General features: G+C 32.7%; 2 protein-coding genes across 5 annotated transcripts; both read right to left on the bottom strand.

Annotated features, from left to right (window-relative positions):
• Positions 1-2,666: 2,666 nt before the first annotated feature.
• Positions 2,667-4,708, bottom strand: LOC127834469 (uncharacterized). Of its 3 annotated transcripts, none has more exons than XM_052360326.1 (6): positions 4,562-4,708; positions 3,842-4,162; positions 3,595-3,705; positions 3,389-3,410; positions 3,168-3,208; positions 2,667-3,031 (listed from the first exon to the last, which is right to left on the bottom strand). In XM_052360326.1, the coding sequence occupies exons 1-6, from the start codon at positions 4,605-4,607 to the stop codon at positions 2,952-2,954; spliced, it is 621 nt and encodes a 206-aa protein (XP_052216286.1). In that variant the 5' UTR covers positions 4,608-4,708; the 3' UTR covers positions 2,667-2,951. The 3 variants fall into 3 exon arrangements, with proteins under 3 accessions (XP_052216286.1, XP_052216285.1, XP_052216287.1); XM_052360325.1 differs by having other exon boundaries at positions 4,496-4,649; XM_052360327.1 differs by lacking the exon at positions 3,168-3,208 and having other exon boundaries at positions 4,496-4,648.
• Positions 4,709-9,171: 4,463 nt separating this feature from the next.
• On the bottom strand, positions 9,172-21,423 carry LOC127834350 (uncharacterized). 2 transcript variants are annotated; one of them, XM_052360110.1, is made up of 5 exons: positions 21,323-21,423; positions 11,342-11,608; positions 11,088-11,124; positions 10,753-10,848; positions 9,172-10,483 (listed from the first exon to the last, which is right to left on the bottom strand). In XM_052360110.1, the coding sequence occupies exons 1-5, from the start codon at positions 21,326-21,328 to the stop codon at positions 10,101-10,103; spliced, it is 789 nt and encodes a 262-aa protein (XP_052216070.1). In that variant the 5' UTR covers positions 21,329-21,423; the 3' UTR covers positions 9,172-10,100. The 2 variants fall into 2 exon arrangements, with proteins under 2 accessions (XP_052216070.1, XP_052216071.1); XM_052360111.1 differs by lacking the exon at positions 21,323-21,423 and adding an exon at positions 12,873-12,998.
• Between the last annotated feature and the right edge of the window lie 2,364 nt (positions 21,424-23,787).

The following is a 23,787-nucleotide window of genomic DNA, read 5'->3' as shown; positions in this document are numbered from 1 at the left end:
TGTTATGATGTCCGGTGTTGCCTCATTTTGACGATATCTAAACTTTGGCATATAAATGCGAGCATTGGCATTTATACTTTGGCGTTAATGTTCTATTGCAAGTCGTAGTTTATCCTCAGTATATTTACATCATTGTGAGCCGGCAATTATTCAAAGATTTTCAATCTGACATAATATGTTGTTTTTATACATTCAGTGGTACAAATTCTTGACAATGTAAACCAAGCTTCATTGTCTTAGGCTCATTATTTCCTCAACTCATTACAATCTTATTTGTAAGATTGGCCACCGTATGGCTGCAGACCGGTGACCGTTATTTGGAGAAAACTAGCGTTTTTGTCACTGATAATCAAACAATTTAATGTGAAAATGGATTCGATTTTATAGGTTTATCGAGAGTCACCGAAGAAACGTCCATCTGGCTTCATGTTGTTGTAAAATCATGTTTTGCTGTCAGTAAGATCCGTTATTTTGTGCACTACTTGACAAGTGTCAGCAACTTGATAAAGAAATCGGTTCAACGAATTGGGATAACAATAGTAATAACAAAGATATCAGAACATATTTACTATTCAACTAAACTTGTTGGCCGCAACGATTATAAAGTTATATTTTAAAATTGTATAAAATCTAGTTTTTATTGAACACGTCAAAATGAACCACACCTGTCAGTCCCGGATTAACCATTAGGCAGTGTAGGCAACTTCCTATTGGCCACGCGACTTTAAGGGGCCCCATGAGGCCGTGACGAGATATTTGTTTATTAAGTCTACAATACAAAACGTTTTGACCGTACTACAAATGTACATATGTTAAATAATGACAAACGCGACCGGCGAACGACCTTTTTTTCAAAATGAAAATTCTGAAATGGATTCATAGCACTTCAATTATACAAAGACAAATGCACACGCTTACCATTATGACAACTGTAAACGAAGTTTTGCAGAATATTGACAATAGTGATATTTTAAACGACTTAATTTCCGTACAATTTAGACAGAAGACAGACTTTTTTTGAAGCTTTGTTACTCGTTGGTAATAACTTAAAAAAAAAGTTGAATTGTAAACGGATAATTCGTATTGTTTTGGACGGACTAAACGATTACTACCTATCGTAGATCGTAGTTTAAGTTTTAGATAACAATGACAATTGTATACCCAATGACCATGATAGACTAATTCAAACAAGTGAAATCGACAACAAGGCATTGATGTTTTAGTATGTACTTTGGAAGTCAAACGATTAAGGTTTCGACTAGCGGCGGTAACTCTTACATAAAACACACACACTCTTTTCATGTGTATATTTGCTTGAATAAAAACTAAAGGGTGGCATTATAACATTATCTATGAATAAGTGATTCGCTAGACGTTTTAAGTAGTATATAAATTAATTCGTAGTTATAACACAATACGTCTACTGTTTTAAAACAATAATAGTATGAAGCCAGCACGAAACAACTCTTAACACATGTGTATTTAAAAAACAATACTACAGGTAAGTTTAACAATAGTATCGTAACATGCATATCTAAATCACAAATAGACACACACACACACACACACTTCCGTTCTGTATTAGAATGGGCATAAGCGTCGGATAATTTATAAATTATATGCATTAAGTGGTTTCGGTCGCATTGTATAAATTCATAATAATCCCCGACACGAAACAGTTGCCAAGTTATGTGAAATTAATTTTTGCTAATATAATTGCGACCAGAGCTGCTAAAATCACATTTTTTGAAAATTCAATATATGCCGTCTTTAAGAAATTAAGTACTTAACAATAATTATTCTACAATTTTCATAGTTTGACCTATTGCCCGTAACGCCATTCCACGTAACTATATATTTATTGCTATTTTTGGCGTACAACAAACAAAAATAACATACAAATAATTATGATGATATACAATTCAATTACAACCAATATAACATTAAAGCACCAAACGAACACTCTTCAAATTTATAAGTTTGTAGGAAGATTTCAGACTGATATACCAAGGGATTGCATTTAGGGATATTGGTGTTACTAAAATATTGAAAAGAGTGTCCTCTCAGAAAGTTTTATAAGGGTTTAAGTATTGTGCTTTCATTTCATTTGTATGTATCTTTAATGCAGACCTAGTTTGGGATTGTGTTTATCGTGAATTGGTAAAGGCCATTGTTACTTAAATGGAAAAACAAGTAAAAATGGTTTTTGATTGATACTTTGCATTTGAATTAATGGAGGTATTCAGTTGTGTTGACCAAATACAATATTGCTGTCCTGGTGCGCAATATTATTATTCATTTTATTATACCGTTACCACGTTCTAGCAGGTGACTTGACCGATACAACATCATATCGTGTGATATTGCATTGCGATAAAAATAACTGTTCTCATGATATATCAACATAGTAAATGTTGTTTATTAATATATAAAGTGCCACTGAGGGCAACAATTTGTACTAAATGTATGGGCAATCACATTATCAATTCATTTTACTCTTAATCACTGGTACACATTCATAGGACAATTTCGATTCTCTTTTAAACTTGTCCCATCTTTGAATATTGTTTGTTATTAGTAATACGTTCCTTGTAAATATACTGATGGTTTATGCAAAAGCACAGTGTACATATTCTAAGTGGGGCTTGTTTGGTGTTAGCCTTAAGTCGATGGAGCATCACATTTATTAAGCACATCAATTCATGAGGTAAGCATGACATAAAGAATGACTACACAAAACATTTGCCTTCTAAAAACCATATGAGGTCACTGCGAAGGAATTGTATTTAATGGATTAAACTTCATTTCATTTCAGCTAATTTAATAAGTTATGTTCTGAACAAATGTATGCTTCATTTGTATAGCAAGCTTAACGTAAGAGCAGTAGCTATCGACTAAAACGCTTTAGTTCGTCTGGCTTTCAAAATAGATGATTTTCCCTTTTCATGCATTTACTTCAGATCGTCGATGGTGTCGTTATTTATTGATGAATTCACAATGTCACATAATGCATCACTTCCAATGTCATTATCTAAAAAATTAATTTAAAACTTTGTACACCCAAGTCTTAATAGTCAATAGTTATTGTGAATGTTACGTGTTTTCGCGGGGTCTGTGAACTTTGCGCAAGGTAAGAACGTTATTTGTATTTAAATGCCATCACTCACCACGATTCCGATCACTATCTCCGTCAGTCTTCGATTTAGGGCTTAAGCAAAGACACAATTATCAATACCTTTATGCCCATAAATAAAGGCTATACATGGCAAATTTAAATTTGCACAAAAGAACTTATATTACCAAGAAATTTAACGAAAAAGGCAACATAAATATTGTTTCGGTAATGTTTTTTATCAACATTATAAAACAATTAAAGGCTTATACTCACTTGTCGATCATCTTTGAATAACCTAAAATATCAGTATAAGATAATTATTATCCCGCTAAAAAAAGACAATACAAATTATTAAGTACTGTCAGAATATTTTAATTTCTGTGATCAAAGTTTATCTGAGTTATATTTCGACCTGTTTAGCAAGCATTATGCCACAAATGCACATAGTGTATAATTCGAGTACATTGGAAGGTACCTACCATGTTTTCTACGCTTCATTATGATGACTACAATAACAATAATTATTATTCCACCAACAGCGCCACCAAGCGAACAAGCAATCTCTGTTATTAAGGCATCGTTTCTTCTGGCTGTTAACAAATATTATTTTAATTTACAATTTAAAATGAATTGGCAAATAAATGTTGCACTATCTGGATGTTAACAAATACATTTTTTAATTTTCATACTGTATACATATATAACGAACTACGTTGTCATAGATACCTGTCAATATCAGAATGTTACTTTTTTGAATAGCACCAATCAACGTTCTAACAGAGCACGCCCATTGGTCCCCCACGTTAGACCTTGACAAGGACTGAAGTGTACATGTGTGTTCTGTGTTTGTACACGCACAGTCGGCCAGATAAGCGGGAACCACAGTGGGGCTAAACGTGCATCCTCCTCCGGTGACTTTCGCTGCCAGCACTATTTCGCCATTTCGCCACCACGAGGCGTTTAAGTGTTTGCCATGGTTACAAGTAAGATGTATTGAGCCAGCTGAGACGTCAGTCGTATCTGCAGACAGGGTCACTGATTGGGCACCTAAATGAATATATAAACTGCAATACAATTTTAAGTATTAAGAATAGTGTTCAATGTGGTCTTTATGCGGTATATGAACTATTTTTTCGCGTGTATTTTACGAAACAATACATTAAGCAGTTAAGCATTTACATAATAAAGCAGTTAATGCAAGCACCTTGCGCAGTCAAATATTGACTTGTATGAATTATGTAATTTCGCGCAGTGAAGAAGTCTAGAAGTTTACCTTTGGGCAGAGGGAGGCGAACATAAAACTTACGTGTAGAATAGTTGATTTAATTACCTACCTAAATTTACCTTAAACAGTAGTATGTAACATCTCAAATGACTTACCGTCTATTATATCATAATTAATGTCCAACGTTAGACTTAATATTAAACGTGATATAATATACATACTCGCATTGACTATCAGTAAGAACGTTAGTTGCAATCTTAAACACATATTGCACTCAAGCTAGACCGCCACTATCAAGAACATGAGCAAATATGGATATCAAGATGGGGTTAATTAGATTATTATAGTATCGTTGAGATAAAGTAAAGAAGACATACCATAACATGTAGTATAAATAAGTACACCACCCTACGCGTAGAGATTTAGCTTGTTCCTAGAATAGCCCGCTACCATAGTCCGCATGGGAGGTAACTACTACGGTGAGTTTACATAGAGATTATTGCTGTGTTATCGTTTTTGTTTTTGCCATTTGCTAATGTATAATTGATACATCACGGCGGGTAATTTACACAATATTATACTGGGTTAGGTGGTTCACAGCATCAATTTCATGTACTTATGCAAGAAAGTAAAAACTTTTTTACTTGGATCAGAGATAAGGAAAAGTGGGTCGTTTAATGTGTTTCACGATCAATCCCCAAACAAGTTATGTTGCCATGATATTGTTATTTATTGTTAAAATACGGTGCATGTTGATAATTAAAATTGACAAAAATGAAATTCTATCGCTTCTCTTGTCATTAAAATCCAACCGAATGTTTTTAATTCAGAACTTATATGAGTAAAATTTAATTTAATTTAAATGAGTTTCGTAATATGTGAGAAATACATTTACTGAGGTTATGTTTGAATACTCTCGGTGCGACTTGAATATACAATAATAAGCTCGATACGCTTATATGTTGACTTACTGGGTTAGCTCCAGATGATTAAGCAGCTATGTCGTGTACAAAAAGCATTAATAGCTACAAAATTGCGTCTATTTTACCGCTTTTATTTCGTATGATGTCCACAAGACACGATTTATGCAAGCTTATTGTGTAACTGCTGGATGACTTTTACGTACATGCACATTGCTATATTTGTGCTATTATATGTGCAATATGATAACATAACAAAAAAGTTCATATAACATACGTGCAAAATATGCTTGTCATTAAAGTGAATACTAATTCAAACTGATAAATCATCTTCCCGGAATCTACTTAAAAAAATAATGTTGCATATATTCATATCATTTGTTTAATATGATGTTTATAAGTTCGATGTGTAGAATGTCTTAATTTATTTTCTAAAAACATATGTTCGAAGGAGGCATCTCGGTTGTTATTTAATTTTTACATGTTTTGCAATACACAACATTTTGGTTTACTTTTAAGCTTGCACTGGGACCTGTTTTCTTTTGCTTTTTATCTATAGTGTATCGATCGCAAATGTTCGTGGCAAGGACAAAATAATTTTATTTCATTATCGACGAATTGTATAAATCCATGAATTGATTTTTAGCTGGGAGCATCGCATTGCAGGATCCGGAGAATTGGTTGCTTTAAGCGGTTTGATGGCTAGCCCAACGTCACACTAAGCCTGGAATTTTTAACAAAAATATACACATGTAGCCATATTTATCAGGAATAATCCGTAATTATGTGTGTAACATGCATGGCTTAATCTCTCATGTTAAACATTTTTAAAAAAAAATATTACTAAAATACAACTTTAAAACGATCCCGGTACATTTCTAATTCAGACAAAGAACAATGTTTTAAAATTACCGCCACCCACAAACGACGAAAAAAGAAAAGTTCTAAAATACCGTATTATTTACAATTATTAGTTTATATTGATTTAAGTATCATCATATTTAATTACCCCTTTGTGTGTGGGTTTGTTATGTATATGCATCAATACGTATGTTACTATGTATATTTACATTTGTGTACGTGAACTCGCCCAATTATTGCTCATAAAGTGTATTTGTTGAATAGTTCATCATCTATATCATTCCCCGCTGCACTTTTATACGCGCGCTTTTGACGTCATACTTACAGAAAAGCCAAGTCAGGTATAAACCGTCGGACATGCAGAATAAGAAAGAAGTTCCGACGAATAAGCAAGCAAGCAAGCACCAAACATTTTCGATGTTTAGGTATCAGATGTGTTTTGCTAGTTATGAAATACACATCCTAAATTAAAGGCTATATTAAAACTCAAATAACTTGACTCAGAAGGTTGTGTGAAAAATCATTTAGTGGAGACTGCCTAAAGCTCCGTCCGTTGATGTAAGATGTAAGATGTGTACATACGCGTAAGTAAAGGCCTTTTTGCACAGTGGGAATTTCGACATAAACCCTTTAATTACATAGAATTCGATAAGAATTGGACATTCTCACATAAGGCTGTCTCCGTATTGCTTAGAATTTTTTCTCGAGCCACAATCGCATGTCTTATTCAGATTAATACAAAAATCATAGATTTTAATTATCAAAACTTATAATAATTTTATGTAGTTGAATTATCGAAAAAGCCACAAAAAATATTGTCAAATGGCTCACTTTCAGAATAAACGTGCATTGGGATTTGATCACAATAGAGGAATGCATATATAAACACATAACTTATATTGCGATTCTTTCACAATTTTGGTAGCATTTAAATATTTAAACTATGTAATACAATTGTAATTTGTATAACTCATCATTGTATCTATGAAATACATTCTCACGACCTTTCAATTATATTTTTGTGATAAGAGCGAGCAGAATGAGAGGGGACACAAATTTAGTTTTTCAATCTTGTATGATCGATAAGGATGATCATGTAAATGGACCATGTATAAAGAAACCATACATTGTTTATAGTGCTCATTTAATATCAAATATCGTTGACATTGAAGTGCAAAAGTTTCGATAAGAGCTAGTAGAATGAAATGGAACATATATTGCAATTTTCAATAATGTTTTTTTTAAATAAAAAATCATATTTTGTTAACGTCTGATTGATTCATATATGTTAGTCTTAGTGGCTCATTAATGCAAAAGCCATAAATTGTTTCTAGTGCGTATAAAATATCAATTATAGTTTACATTTCACTATGTAAAAAATCAGAGTCACTTTTACAATATAATCTATTGTTAATAATTACTGAATTTTCCACACACTCTTTTTCCATCATGATTTTTTATAGAAACAAACACGTGTTGTGTTAGAATGCATTTTGAATAATCATGACATTACCTTATACAACTTCTACTTAAGTAACTGAAATATTATAAAATAAACTTACATGCATCGATGAGTACATGTACATTTGAAATCGAAAATATTACATACAATATCCCATATCTAGCTGTTTTATATAAGAATATTGCCGATTTTGTTTTCTCTTATCTCCATTGCCTCTTGTTAATTTATTTCGGGAGGATAAGTCTTTGTATGAATATGAAAACTTCATTTTGACAAACCCTCTAACGATGTTTTTTTTTTTACTTGCATTGAGTAACTATGCAATTATACGGTGCAATCCTCAGAGTTCAGTTTTTATGTTAGTCTGTATTACAACATTTAGATTATGATGACTTTTGATAAATCATCTTATCTCTTAAACTTAACACTGTTTTTTTCTATAAGAATCAGTTCTCTGGCATACTATCGACTTCACACAATTGATTATTAGATAACAATCAGACGTATAATATTTTTTGTGATTTATTAATGTTTTAAAGTTGTTGATAATATTTTTAATTCAAGTTGTGACTTTGTTTATACCATCCGCGATGTAATAAAATTACTTTCTAAATAAGCATATCGGGAAACATATTGATATAAAATTGAATTATAATAGTTAAACTTTTCATGACAATCGATATAAAAATAGTTAAATATCTATATTTATATTTTGTTAGGTTCTGAATTAAAAGATATAATATTATTAGATGATAAATAAAAACGAAACATGCATTCGTAAATAAAACCAGACAAGTGTCAGCGGTTTTTAAATGACATATATATATATATATATATATATATATATATATATATATATATATATATATATATATATATATATATATATATATATATATATATATATATATATACTTTTACCTTGATAACAGTCTCATATTTTAATAATTTAGAAGCAACTTCCACGTAGATATTAAATATAATTGTAATTTGCATAAACACCGACTACAAAAGTTATTATTTTAACTACATTACACATACGACCTTAGATGTTTTAACATTTTAAATTCAACAACTATACGATGACATTTGCGTCTCGTTTTCATTTCGCTGCCCAGTTGGTGTAACGGTGTATCGTTTATTTTCGCCTTAAACTATAAAATCATTTTGCTCATGGCGAATACAAAAGAAATTAAGTAAAAGAAATCGCGCGAAAACGATGACATCATTTTTCAACGTATTAAAACCAATACAAACATGGACATTTACGTTAACATGTGTACATGTTGTCCGAAAACGTCTACTTTCGTCTGTGTGTATGAAAAGCATTATCAGCTAACATTTGTATGCGAGGTTCCAGACACAATTACGCGGCATTTCATTTAAAAATATAATGAAATTATCTAACACTGTCTTTCAAGAGTGAATACCAGTAAATTAATCAGAAGTCGACACGGTTTTTTAAATGTTAATACTTCTTTAACTTGGTTGCAGAGACCATTTTGTTGGCTGCATGGTAGTAGTAATTGTTTTGGTCTTTCGATAAATAGCTGAGGACGACATGGGTACATATTCTCTAATAACAACCTTATAATATTTATAGTCATGTATTTTTTAAATACATTACAAGGTAAACTGTCATTCAAACAAAAGTTTTTTTATTAAATTTGTTTTGTTGTTTTTTTTATGCTAGTACAAACAGGTTTTTAGCGGAATTCGCAAACGTACATTTGCAAGTCATCTTCAAGGTTACTCAAGCCACAGAAAGTTCATTGCAAAAACATAATGGCAGGTATAAACTTTATTGAATAAAAAAAACTAAACTAACAAATATAAGTAAAATAAAACTTCAGCTGCTCTCAGAGGAGAGAAGACCTACTGTAACATGTGGTTCGTAATTTATGGATATGAACCGATTTCCACCCAATATGACACAAAACATATTACAAACGACAATATATAATACTGGTGTCACTGCTTTGGACTAGTCAAAGCTCAGCATTTGAGGTTAAATTCCACGAACCTGGTGTTATTTACTAAACATTTCAGAGTCTTAAAATTTACCTGGATTCACTACAATTGATATCGAACAGAAATAATAGAGAACACATTTCAATTTAATTGCTAATTAAAATTTCATTTATAAGATGCAAACCAGCAAGCAAAAGCATTTTACCTTTTAAAGGATAAAGATAAACAAACGGTACATACCATTTCAATAAACGTATACGAATGCTACCGCTTATGCAGAGAATTTATATTCTTATTTACAATGATTTACAATAGATGTATATTGAATTATCTGAATATAAACGAGCAAACTCCTGACCTGATATGTGCTCTTTCCAACTTGATAAGGCTTGAGCTCACAAATAAGTTTTAAGTGATCAGATGAGTCCAAACTCATGAAGGTGTTATACTGTCATGTATGTGAATGGATTATATGCCTGGTTAGAGTGAGAATGGTGGTTATATTTCCGCACTTACTACATTAAGGCGCGGCTCGACATGTAACAGTTAGGCAAAATGGACTGAAAACACATTATCATCGCTGTTTGTATCAATGTTTTTCATGTCTGTTACGGCAACAGAGAGTCTATCATGAAGATCCAGTTTAAAGACTGCGTTTATCATGCTGAATTTTGTGTGCTCACCCAGCAACATTTTGCGTTCAGTCAGCATTCGCCAAGACCCGTATTTATGCGATAAGACGTATATATAGTGTGAAAATATCCCATCAAGCGTCGTAACGTTGGCTTGAAGGAAAAGTCGGCTTGACACTGTGTACAAACCAGCTCGTCGGATGAATATTTCACCCTCTTCATGCAAGTGTGTGATGCGATGAATGCTTGGCTGCGTCACCGTCTTACGGTTCTCGTTCCATAGAAGTAGATTCAGGGCTAAATTGAACAAATAAGCACGATACAAAGAAGTAACTTGCCTTGTATGTAAATTATCGATTCGAAAGGGGAATATGAAATGTATATACACACCTTTTACAAAATTGAACTGAATCTTAGTAATGTTAATCATTTGCGTCATTCTAAACGTCAAGTTGGAAGTGTATGTTAAATGTATAAACACATATCTATATGTTTGAAAAAAATTGCAGATATTATCAACAACATTAACAAATAAACATGCACAGTTTTTTTTTGCTGCATCCTACCTCCAATAGGTTTGTATCCTCTTATCCCTACAGCCTGTACGTAGGGTGTCTGATCTACGTCTGAGTCACACATGCTATACACAGACTCGGTTACCACTGAAAACAGTTTGGTATGAAATAAAACGGAAAATTGTTGATTGAGAGTTTTTTTGTTGTTTTTTTTTTCAAATGTATCGAACTGACTATTATAAAAAATGAGTGCGAGTGATTTGATTTAAATTTTATAAGATAAACAATAATTTCACATAAGAAAATATTATATTTTGAATAATCATTATATGGATAAATAAATTAACAAACAAGTAACATAACTTAGGTTAATTATAATCACTTACTATATCGTATGCGGCTGTAGAAAGTATCCTTTGTTACCTATTAAAATTCAAAACATTTCGGTACAAAAGGTATTACCTAATAACGACATATAAAAATGTTGTCAAGTATCTTATTTATATTAAATATAATGCAAAACAAATACTAGTTATAACATGATTAAGCTGTAGGGACTGCGTGAAACGTGAAATTTTATTCTCTTGTCTGTTGTCGAACTAACAAATGAATCTACTGATTAATGCCCTGTTTTCCTAACCTTTTGAGAAGCCAAACGAAGAAAATCTTCCGTGCCTCCACAGCATTGCAAGCTAGGATATGTTCGGAACTGTTCAACTTGACTGATAATACCACTGTTGTCATATTCAGGTACGAGGTCCTTACAATCCGCGCACAGTTGGGACGTCTTGGGGACGTTGTTGGCATTCCGGAATCTTGACCAATATATGGTGATAGTCAGGAATACAACGGACTGCACAACAGTGACCGTTATAAGACAAGATAAAACGATTTGTATATTGTTTATCTGAAAAGTTGAAAGCAAGATTTGTTAAACTGCATGTTGCTTTCACTACAATTCTAAAAAAATACTTAAGCATTTAAATAAAATGTGATGACTTCAAATTGAACACAAACAACACTTTACCGAAACACTCAACCAAAAATATAAAATGTTGCATTCTTATTTTGTATCTGTTAGTTTCAAGATACAAACACGTATTGTATCAAATCGATTAAGAAAATGCCAATTGAAAATAACTGTCGACGATTCAGGTCGCCGTGGCGTGATGCATAAGGTGTCCGCCTAGCGAGCGGAAGGACACGGGTTCGATCTCTGATGTGAGAGCGTTCTTTAGATCGCCCCCACAGACACCAAGTACTGGTTATAGGCCCAGGAAATGGACTCGAGAGCGTGTTTAATAAGCTGAGGCTTTCTATGCAATCTAGATAAAAATAAATAGGTTAAAAATATACTATCGACATCCATGGTATACAGTACATTCCGCTATTATATAAAGCATTAAACAGGTAAAAAACGAACAGCACATCTATGGAACTTTGTTATACCGCCACGTTACGCTGGGTTTACTTTCCGCGTTACCTTGACACAGAAACAAATATAATGTGTTTGTGAGTGCACAGTTTCAAGCTATTTTTCCGTAAGTTGATCAAGAAGAATAGATGACATTGTTTGCGACGATGATTGGCTGTCTGGCACTGAACATGACATTAAATACAATCACCAGTACAACTAAGTGTTGTTTTGACCAAACAATGCATGCTTAACCCCCAAATTTGGAAACAACAGACACGTTTCATGTATTTATTGAACAACAGAAATATCAGTTTCTGCTATTGATAGATGTAGTTGCATTACCATTAATGTTATACGCACATTTTTGTTTCGCATAAAAAACTTAAATAATTAAATAAAGGGGCATTTCTCTATAAATATCTTACAAAGAGTTATGGTGTTTCTACTCCGCCCTTCCTCTCATAGTCCTGTAACTGAATTTTATGTAAAAATTGAATCCCTTGAATAATTAGATGTGATCCGGTTCAATTGCACAATTTAACTGGGCTCTGCACAAGGAAAATACCAAGGCCAATAACTCCGAACACTGTAGAACACTGTAGAGAAAGTTATAGTTATTGCACTATCAATCTACCCACAATTTGTTTCTGAAGAGTTTTACGGTTTTGTCTAAATACATCGATGCTATTTATATGTATGCATACCCTAATTTTATGTTTACAAACCGGCATCTAGTAAATAAATCGAAACTTACCTTCATCGCCGAACTAATTCACTTTGGAGATTAGGGCATTATGCGAGTTTGATAATATGTGTAACATTATTGTAATAATGTTATCTATCAGATAGGGAGAATAATCATGCATAATCTTCACAAGATACCGCTAGTTGTTCTCTACTTGGTAACTTTCCAATCATCTATAAATATAATCACGCGTTAATATATGGGTATGCGGTAAATGCGATATTATATTATAAAAATTATCTTTAAAAAAATAGTATGACATTCAAAGGTTTGTTGACATGGATGTCTCTTTTGTTTGATAAACTCTTCATTAATATTTATATAAATAACAGTAAAAGAGTGGTCCCCATCGACACTTCTTTGACGGGCGCGGGATAATAAGAAGAAGTAGTAGGAAACACGCTATGCATGAAAAGTACACCAAACGCGGCTTTACGCATGCGCACTATCGATTAAGATACTGAAATATAGTACAATAGTCTTTGAAGTAGGATATTCAAATTTGTATTTAAGAAGATTTTTAAAACTAAAATTCATATTCAGCTTTTAAGCAAACTTATATAATATAATAACATTGATATCGTCTAACAATTATAATAATAACCGGCCCTATTGTTATGTCAAAACAACTGTAGGTTATCGGTCACATTTGATTTATACAGTCACACTTATTATCAATATGTTCGTCCATGTTTTATCAATTCAATCGTATAGCAATTGGTTAAGTTAAAGTAATGCTTGCGGATTTTGCTGCATTTATTTTGAATCAAGGTCGGAACGTTTCTATTCTCATAATTTAACATGTTTCTTGCTTTATACTAAACTTATAAGTAAAATGCCTTTCCGTAGTTTAAAATTATGAAAGCACAAGTGAAAATAAAATAAATATCGAGCTAAAAACAATGACACTTGTACGTTGAAAATACACTTGTACGTTGGTATCACAGTCTTTGCCGAAACATTTTTACGATATTGCTACGTTTGAAATATACCATAACTATCGATGAATTTGGAAAAAACGGCGGAATAATAATCCTATATGAAAGGCCATAGATGTTTATGAACTGCATCTTCTTTAGTCCGCTCAAATTAAGTTGAAAGAAAGTTGTATGTTTGAGAACATTATCTATTATATTGTTCGATACATCTCGTGGAAAGATTCCCTTTATGGTACGTCTTATCGTTACAAATGATGTAGCACAAACTGTTATTGAATGTCTTGTTTGTTTGTGTGTCTAAATCAATACTTAAAAGTCCACTTGCACTATTGCAAAAGACCCCTTGTAAGCTTTACTCAGAATGGTAATAACCATTTCGTTACTGACCCTCTACTTGATACTCTTCACATAACAACCACTTTACCACATGATCTTCTATGATTTATCGTATACACTACTGTGTGTTTGATATTTGTGAAATCGTACATACTACTGTTTGTTTGATATGTGTTTAATTCTCTGATAAATAAGCTCACATGTTATTACAAAATGTCACTGTTTTGTAACCTGTGAAAACGAATAAAGTACTGTTCTGTCCTGTTCTGGTAAGCATAAACTGCATTAAATGAGTTATTGGTCTGTAAAAAAATGTTATTGCGATAAAAAAAAACAAGTAGCCAGAGGTTTGATCCCCTCGTGACTTTACCAGTACTAAATATAAATATTCCGCTTAAAGTTTTAAACCCTATAATTTATTTAAATGAAAGTAGGGGATGCTTATTGTATAGTAAGTTAGAATATGAATTAATTATGTTCATTCAGCGTTTGCAATCCAAACAACATGTAAGTAACCATAATCTACTCATTTCCGATAGATGTGCAATTTTCTCGTTTTACTTTAGGAAATATACTCATATACGAGCATCAGATATATACATAAACGACATCTTTGTAGCATACAAGACAGAAATGAATCCGTAGACAGTTAAGCATAATATGATTTATATGAATCAAATATATTGTTTAATTCCCAACAAATATCTAAAGTGGAATCGTGAGACATTGTGTATGTAACAATTAACTTCCCGAATACCATACCATATTGTTGTGTCCACGTACACAGAAAATAAACGACAAATACATATTTTATAATTATAATTATAGTATAAACCAAAAGAAAGCATTGTCTATGAATGTAAGATAACCTGAATTAATGTTAGTAATTGGATAAACACATATTATACTTTTGAGAATATAATAGCAGAATTCATAAACAAATCAAAACAGATGTCAATATTGAAAAAGTTAATGCTCAGATCTAAGAACAAGATATTTTATCCAGCAGGTTGTTTTATTTAAAAACAACAACATTACATTCATATTGGTTGCTTAAACTTGTATAATAAACAATAAACTTAAAATAAAATTTGAAGCACTAGTCTTAAATGAAATAAAAATATCAATCAAATGAAGAGAAAACGAAACGTTGTGGAATCAATATACATACAAAAACAGGAAAAATAAGCAATAACGGCAATGATCACCAATGATAAATATACTAAATTTCTGAATATTAGTGCTACCGTCCGCAAGTTTTTATTCATGGCAAGGGGTCAATTTCATATGCAATACAGAGAGACAAGACGCACAGCTAAATATTAAGTTTAAGACTCAAAATCCCGAAAAAAAAATCAGGAGGGACTGTCACTGTTATTAAGTTTTAGACGAGTCATGGCAAAACATAAAACACATCGATAAAGACAAAGATGCGGCCATCGCATTGGAACGATCAATACAAATAATTGTGAGTTTAAAGCAGTTTAATAGCGTGTTCAACCGAACACCTAACCAAAAATAACTCGCTAAACAAACATAAGTACAATAGAATTTCAATTTCAACTTCAAAGAAACACAAGAAAATATCTATTAAATTGCAATGTAATCACTTATTTATACAATGTTTATTTAAGCAAGAATTAAACTGTCTAGGACAAGCTGTTATCCACATTATTGTCGTATTCAACACTTTATATATTACAATGGCGATCACAAGAACATACTTAGTGGAGTTTCAAGGTGTATATTGCTTGTAGATATATAATGCACAATCTTAGTTGTTGAGGTGTTAAATAGTATTTGTGTAGATCTATTAAAATTACACCTAAAAACATATCTGAATATATAAGGGACTTGTTCACAATTTGGCGAAATTATATTATGCAAGAAATGTCATTCATTAAAAAATTAGTGTATGCATTACATTCTAATATGCAAACAAACACTCCTTATTCGAAAAATATTAGAATATCGGTTCGTTGCTTAATAATCGGCAATCGAAATCGGTTAATTATAAAAATAATGTGTCTGTAACGATTTTATCGATTCGGAAAATATGTATAAAGAAACAACTGGTATGATTGTCTGATCCCGCTAAAGGTAAAAACACTTTATGTTAACAATTTTGCCATCAGCTTTATTTAAGACTATTCCAAAAAGTATAATTTTATGAAACCATACGTTAAGTAACATTTCTCAAAATTCGAAAATCTGTTGTCAAGTCCTTAAAAATAACATAACTAATGACACACGTGTGTGTGTGAGTTATTTTCTCCATTTGCCATTATTATCAATAATATTGCAACTGCCGAACAATAAGGAAGTGACACACGTTTAAAGGCGTCCAATATATATGTATTTAGGTTATCCAATAACATATTACACGTATTATGTCTATTTTCCTCTAGCTAAAAATGGCTATTCATTCATAACAAAAGCTTTGACAAAGCGTTTGAAAACAAGTGTGCCAATTCACTTTAAAACGGAAAGATACACAACGACATGTACATAAAACAAATAACACTATGCATTAATTCCTATGTACTGCATGGTACACGATAATTCAATAAAACATCGTGAATACTAAATTGTTTAACGTTTAGCGTTTAACGAAATAAACAATGGTGTATGATAAATTTAAGCGTAAACCAGAAAAAGTTTAATACATGCATATTAAGTTGGCTGGTACAGTGGTGTCGGGATTGATTGTTCACCCTGTTACCATGAAGATAGGCAGCCCGACTTTCAAAGAGCGGTTATATGTGGCACTCGTTTGTGGTGCAATGCTTCTGGGACCGCATTTGGGAGTAGATTTGGATCTGAGATCTAATACACTGATTATCCATATAAATATATACAACTAAATACAATGTTCAAGAATGGACAACTCGTTGTTTCTAGAGTGATGATTGTGATACGCACAGTTGTTCCACCAAATTTTGTTGTTAGACTAAAGAGTGACATAATGTCCAGATGAAAAAGAAATGTTTGGAACAAAGGCAAAGACGACTACTTTGATTTAGCCAAGGGTAGTAGGCAATGGCGTGATTGCCCAGTTGTGTGTTTTATAAAGCCTACAGACAATAATCATGTTTTTTAAGAAAGGCTCCATCATTTGAAATGCGTTTGAGTGCCCATAGCTTCTAGAGGATTCCTTTTGTGAACATTCTACTGATGATATGTGTTCGGCAGTAAGTGAAGGTGAAATGTGTCATGGCCAGTGTAAAAAGCAAAAAAGTGGAGTTGCATAGCCATTTACAGGAAGTGTACTTAAAGTTAATTGTTGGTTTAAATGAAAAACAGTCCGAATAGTTTGCTATACTACTGTGTGATGTCCAGGATGTTTTTGCCAAAGATGAGTATTATCAAGACAATTTAAATGACATTGAACATCCAATGGACACTGGAATGGCTAAGCCAGTTAATCAAAGGATTCAACGGACGCCTGCTTTGTTTGCTGGTGAAGAGGAAGCTTACCTGAAAAGAATGTTATATGCTGGCGTTATACGAGAGGCAACAAGTGATTGCACATCATCACCAGATTTGATATCGAAGCGCGATAGTACAGTCCGCTGGTGTATTTATTATCGTGAACTGAACAATGCGACTGTGCAGTATACCATTCCACTGCCTTTAGTAGAAGATTGTTTGCTGCGTCAGGGCATGTGTGGTTTTCTTAACTCGATGCGAATTCAGCGCACTTGCAATTTAAGGTCGATGATGAAGACAGCACAAAGAATTCCTTTATCACAAAATATGGTTTGAACATGTAAGGATCGGATTTGGACTGACAATCCGCCAGCTATAAATAGTCGAGTGGTTAACCTGGTACTGAGAGGACTTACCTGGAAGACAGTTTTGGCATTTTTGGACAATATCCTGGTGATAGGACGGTCATTCAAAGACCGTTTCACAGTCTGCAAGAATCCTTAAGGCGGTTAAGATAGCATGGTTTAAAGCTTTAGCTAAATAAGTGTCTGTTCTTCCAGCAAGAATTTTAGTCAGTAGCAACAAGATGACAATGGCTCCAAAAGACACTATGACTATAGCAGACTAGGCAGTGCCAAAGTGTTCGAAAGACGGTGTCTGGAGTTTGTTTACTACCACAAGTCCTTCGAGAAGGGTTTTGCAGATAGCAATACCATTGTATGTATTGGCTAACAGACATCAGTTCAAAGGGACACCGAAGAACAGACAGTATTTGAAGCATTTTAAAGTATAGTGACTTTATTCTAATCTTATGAGGAATAGCTTGATCACAAATCCAGCAGCTTGTAAGCATTTATTGTTAAGTTTCAGTTTCGATTTTCGTTTAAAGTATCATTGAAACATGTGTTTATGTAAGGATTTGGCAGACATTGCAAAGAAAATGTTATTTACGGCACGTAGTAAAATGAGACTTGATAATACAGATCAAAAGGACTCACAAACGCTTCCACAAAGCCTAGTTACACCGCGGCGACAATTGCAGAAGCCAGCAATGCCATGGCAAGACGGTGTGCGACGGTTGTAACATCTCCTAGAAATCCAGGTTCAAAGAAACTGCTGAAGTTGGAAGTTCGCACGACGCGCTGGGGATAGCGCTGTGGAGGCGCAATAGCAACGATATTGGGTAGCTTTACGAATGATGAAGACGTGGGCGTCGTTTACACGGCAACTGAACAGAGACATCAAGGCGAGTGCGCCTTGAGCTGTTTTCCTTTGTGTGCGCGTTATGAGCGTGTCATGCATGAGCGTCGCGACGCTGTAGTAACTTCGTGCCTACGGCTTCGGTCCATATACGGTTTGTGGCTGCCTGGCTGGTCATTATAATGCCATAGAGACCTCAGTGGGGTTTACTATTTCTTAAATAATGACGTGAAATATTAATTTAAATTGGGCTGTCGGCTTAGTAATATAAAATACTGTCACCCTAATAAGTTTTTTGTTTTATTTATGTTTATTTTGTTGTTGTTTTTATAGACATTCATGACTGAACTACGTAGTGATTTTTTATACGATGTTGTGTTTGCAGTTGACATACAATTTATGGGATGTATCCTTCATTTTTGTATAACCACACAAAACCTATACACAAAATTCCGATGATTATTCTCCGGTCTCGTTTTTTAAAACAAGAACGTATTCATAGATCCATACGATGAATTTGTTCCAATAAAATTGATGAACTAATCTTCTTAAACAATTAAAGATCATTTAGCATGCTTACAAATTGAACATATAGTCTTCAAATGAAGATTGTTAAAACTAGTATAAACATCTTCGCTCACTTGACCTTTAATTCTGCATAAAAAACCGGCACATACTATGTTATTGTCCGATTACAGTATGATGAGACAAGACTAATAGTTTTGTAAACTGGTCCTTATATAATACTAACAACGCTGATCCAGTTAATTAAACAATTATAATTTCAAAAAGAAACAATCACAGCGGTCTGTGATTTTTAAAGGATTTAAAATTAGTCAGCTTTGTTTTTATCCCCCGCTAAGCATGCATTTCCAATACTTACGATCAGTCTTTTATCAAACGTCCGTTTTTTGCTTTGTGGTTTAGCTTTTAAATAATCACATTATTTTTACTATTATTAAAAAAATCCGACTTCTTGAGATTTTTAAATACTACGGACGTCATTCGGTATATACACTTATAATATTGAATGGACCGTATACTTTATAGTGAAAAATGCATTATGCTGATTTAAGTCGTTTATATAAATAAAGGTTTTATACAATATATGAAACAACTTGTTTGCATTATTTTTCCAATGGATGTTTGGATGTGCCTTAAGGGTTTCATGAAATTGAACCATTTCCTTTTTAAATTGAGTGTTAAGCGTTTATTTACAAAACATTTGTAACAAATCGAAAAGCGTGAATATTAGATGCACGGCGGTGATAAATAAAACTGTAACCGGATAGTAAATCGATTCAAACCAAACATTCAGATTAGTGTCAATGTAATATATTTATACACTGTCTAAAAATATCATTTTCAGAAAATAAACATTCATTTCATGCAAATGATAAGGTACGATTGCGTCACAAGAGATAGAGAGAAGAAAGTTTAAAGTGCGAACCCTCGTAAAGAACGCCCCAAAATGTAATAAAACAAAGTTTTATTTAAAATAGTGTGTGTTAAACAAGAAAAGCTTATAATAACACAAAGGTGTATCTAAGCATATATTTGAAGTTCGTATCTGTTAGTGCAAAAAGAAACAAAGTCGCCTTAAATAAAAACACAGAAAGTTGTCAAAAGATATTTGCCTTTTCAAAAAACATGATTTCGTCAGACGTCTGTTCGCCGAGTATATGCGCAAAAAAATGGAGTTCATTTTAGTCGTTCTATAACAACTTGATTAGCGTCAAAACGGGAAACTGCAATAATTGATATAAATTAGTAAACACCGTTTTCCTGTATTCAAATATACATATGAGGTATTCCACTTATTCCTCGATACTCTCCATACCTTTACATGTTCATGAAATAATAGTATGTCTCCATATGGTTGTGTAATATATTTTGAAAGCTTTAATTTTCAATGCAATTCAAAGTAGTGGGGTATTTTCTATACCTACATAGGCTGATGAATTTAAAGGGGCCTTTTCACAGATTGTCACTGACCCCTGGAGTAAAAGTCTAATACTTAGACCACTCGGCCATCCATGCTCATACAACGAATGGTGTATTTTATACTTTATATGAGCAATCCTCGTAGTGCCACAAAATATAACGACACCAACAGAACTCTCCAAATTGTTCAACCGTTTCGCGATCAACGCTTTATAATCTTGAGGTTTTCAAATCGTCAAAAGATGCATAAAATGGATATTTTAGAGCATGGTTAATGTTCAGTATTACTGTTTCCTCACAAATATCATAACTACAACGAAATGTGCGGATCTAAAACTTTTTTGAATTGTGTTAATTTACCAAAACGTGAGAAGGCCCCTTTAAATACAGAACATGTGTATAATTTAGTATATTTATTGCGTTATTTACGCGATAGTGTTTATGATTACGTACAGCGACGCATTTGTATACAGAAGTATGCATTGACTAGCACAAAAAATACTTGTTAATATTGTTCTGGATAACGGAAGTAACACTAAAAACATGTACGTATTTAATCATAAAACACAATGCATTTCAGATTCATTTGAAAATAATGTTTACACGTCTTACCTGCATGTGGAAACCATTCGAACGTGTTAAAACTTTTATTCCAGTCACGTATTTTCAAAAAGTGGTTTTGCAAAAACCTGGATCGAGGGTACATGTATAAGCATTAATGTACCTTGATAGTTTTTTGAAAAAGCATGAATACACAGAAGGTCAATCGATTTGGTATTGCCACGCAATTTGGAATACCGGTTTGTTATATGAAGGGTACACAGCAATATCTGCCGGATATAATTCATTTAAAATCAATCGATATTATCCTCGTCAGACGAAATAGCATTAAACCTTGTATGAAGTGTGGTGTCAATTTTCAATTGTTTTATTAGTTTGTACTGCAAAAAGTCACTGTAGAACTATTTATATTACTGTGCATTTATCTTTTAGTGTTTCAAAATGCTTTTCATCCGAAACATGTGCACTATATTTGATCATTGAAAATATATGAGTAGAAAAATTGTATTTATATATTCGTGAGCGATCAGTTAAGACAGTAAACTAAAATAATAATTTATGTTATTCAAATAAAGGGATCCTATTTAATAGAATGGAACTGATATTTAGCCATGCGTCTACAACAGTATAAATAATTTGACATTTACAGCAGATTTTGGTCGTAGTGTGAAATGTAGGAGACAATGAAACTATGTCATGTGCACAAGTGTAAGTCTTTTTGTGAGCACATGAAATTATGTATTCCGGATTAAAACTAATAATAAGTTACAATATTTCTGCATTCTGTGATACCTATAATTGTATCATATGTTTACATTAAAATGTAATAAGTGTGAGTGTTTTATATAACAATAAAATGAACAGTTTATGTATTGAGCATGGTAGCGCAATCTGTTTAATCTGTTTCTACTGTTAAGTGCGATGCTTATTCGGGAACTTACCGGGTTTAAGTGGGGTTGGTTCGAACTTACTTCCACGTTTTTGTCATTAAGTGTAGCGAATATTTTCACCCGGTAAGCCACTTTGTATTTATTATTAGTCTACATGAATACGCCTTTTCGGTGTTTTTGCTTTCTTTTATACCTAATGATAAAATATGACATTTCTGCAGTGAAATAACAGCAGTGAAAAGAATTAATTGTTAGTTTCACCGGTGAAAAGAACACATTTTCGGAACTCCTTTTCTATTTGTAGATTATCATAAATAATTATATATATAAATCGACGTTCCACCGAATCCAACACATTTTCTTTTTATTTTATGCTTTTTCACCGTTTATTTACATTGTAAAAGAGTTTAACTGGAAATTTCGCTTGTATGATGACGTCATTTCGTCACACTAATGACGTCATTTTGTGTTTTGAAATGTATTGTGAAACGCCACGGGAGAAACTCCGACAAAGGGTAACTTTTCAGCAAAAAGGGAAACAGCTGTTAATTAATTTCTTGAAAAAGGGGCATAAAAGAAACAGAAAATGTGTTCATCTCAGTGTAAGATCGTGTGTTATTTCACTCGTGATGATAGAAAAATAATATTTTCATACGTGGCTGCGCCACTCGTAAAAATATATTTTCTATGATCATTCGTGTAATAACAAACGATCTTACACTGACATGAACAAAAATCCTCTTTTTCCTCGGTTTTTTGTTTCATGATGTCGCGATACAAAAGTTATTAAAGGTAAACCGTCCACAAATTTTCGTGTCGTCCGAAACCTACGTGACTTTTGGACAGATTGTAGTACGCCCAATGATGCACGAGAAACTCTCAATAAGGAAAACAGTTTCAGGTTTGTTTTAAAATACATATACTGTTTTGATGTACTCCAAACATACTCTATAATATGCCTGTCTATCCAAAGTTTACAAAAAGAATAAACATATACATATGGCGCTTTTCTATGATGCTTACTGTTCGAGAACACTTCAACAATCATTGAATTTTTACGGTTGATTCCAGTATGTTTTTGATTGTTCAACGTACTAAATACTAATACAAATACTAAATAAAAACATGGTGTCATAAACCACAAATGGTAGATGTCTGGTTATTAAACACACAGTTTATGATAATTCCATGTCTGCACATAGTAGTAGTATTACGTCGTCATTTAGTGGAGTAATTTAACGCCAAATACTCATCTGTTGCTTTAAATATATATGTTACATATTGTACAAATTGAAGGTCATTTGTCCAAACAAATTGTGAGAAAATAAATTCAGTATAGCTATTAGCCAGTTTAATAATAATAAAAAGTTCTTAGGACCAATACATTTAAAAAAAAGATTAAATGCTTTACTTTTAACGTATTTAGCGATAACCTTTATTACGTAGTCCTATAAAGAGTGAACGGAAAAAAACATAATTACAACAAGCATTTTTGTTTTACCACAATGGGGTTGAATTATGTTTCCAAAATTACAAACAATAAATATTTATTATATAAAATACTATGTATATCATCCATAAACACTTTTTAGAGATTTAAAATACGTGCATAGATGTTCAATTTGC

Source organism: Dreissena polymorpha, chromosome 6, assembly GCF_020536995.1.
Source record: "Dreissena polymorpha isolate Duluth1 chromosome 6, UMN_Dpol_1.0, whole genome shotgun sequence".
NCBI classification, from domain to species: domain Eukaryota; kingdom Metazoa; phylum Mollusca; class Bivalvia; order Myida; family Dreissenidae; genus Dreissena; species Dreissena polymorpha.
Note: the sequence above shows the minus strand (reverse complement) of the source record. Positions and strands in the feature narration are given on the sequence as shown.

Bases quoted from the DNA above. Each gene is read 5' to 3' on its own strand.
- LOC127834469 (XM_052360325.1), bottom strand. From the start codon at position 4,607: ATGTGTTTAAGATTGCAACTAACGTTCTTACTGATAGTCAATGCGAGT. The intron at 4,163-4,495 runs GTAAGTCATTTG...ATATTCATTTAG, and splicing joins TAATTATGATATAATAGACG to GTGCCCAATCAGTGACCCTG. The intron at 3,411-3,594 runs GTAGGTACCTTC...CTGATATTTTAG, and splicing joins AATGAAGCGTAGAAAACATG to GTTATTCAAAGATGATCGAC.
- LOC127834350 (XM_052360110.1), bottom strand. The intron at 11,125-11,341 runs GTTAGGAAAACA...GAATTTTAATAG, and splicing joins TTCGTTTGGCTTCTCAAAAG to GTAACAAAGGATACTTTCTA. The intron at 10,849-11,087 runs GTAAGTGATTAT...AACTGTTTTCAG, and splicing joins CTACAGCCGCATACGATATA to TGGTAACCGAGTCTGTGTAT.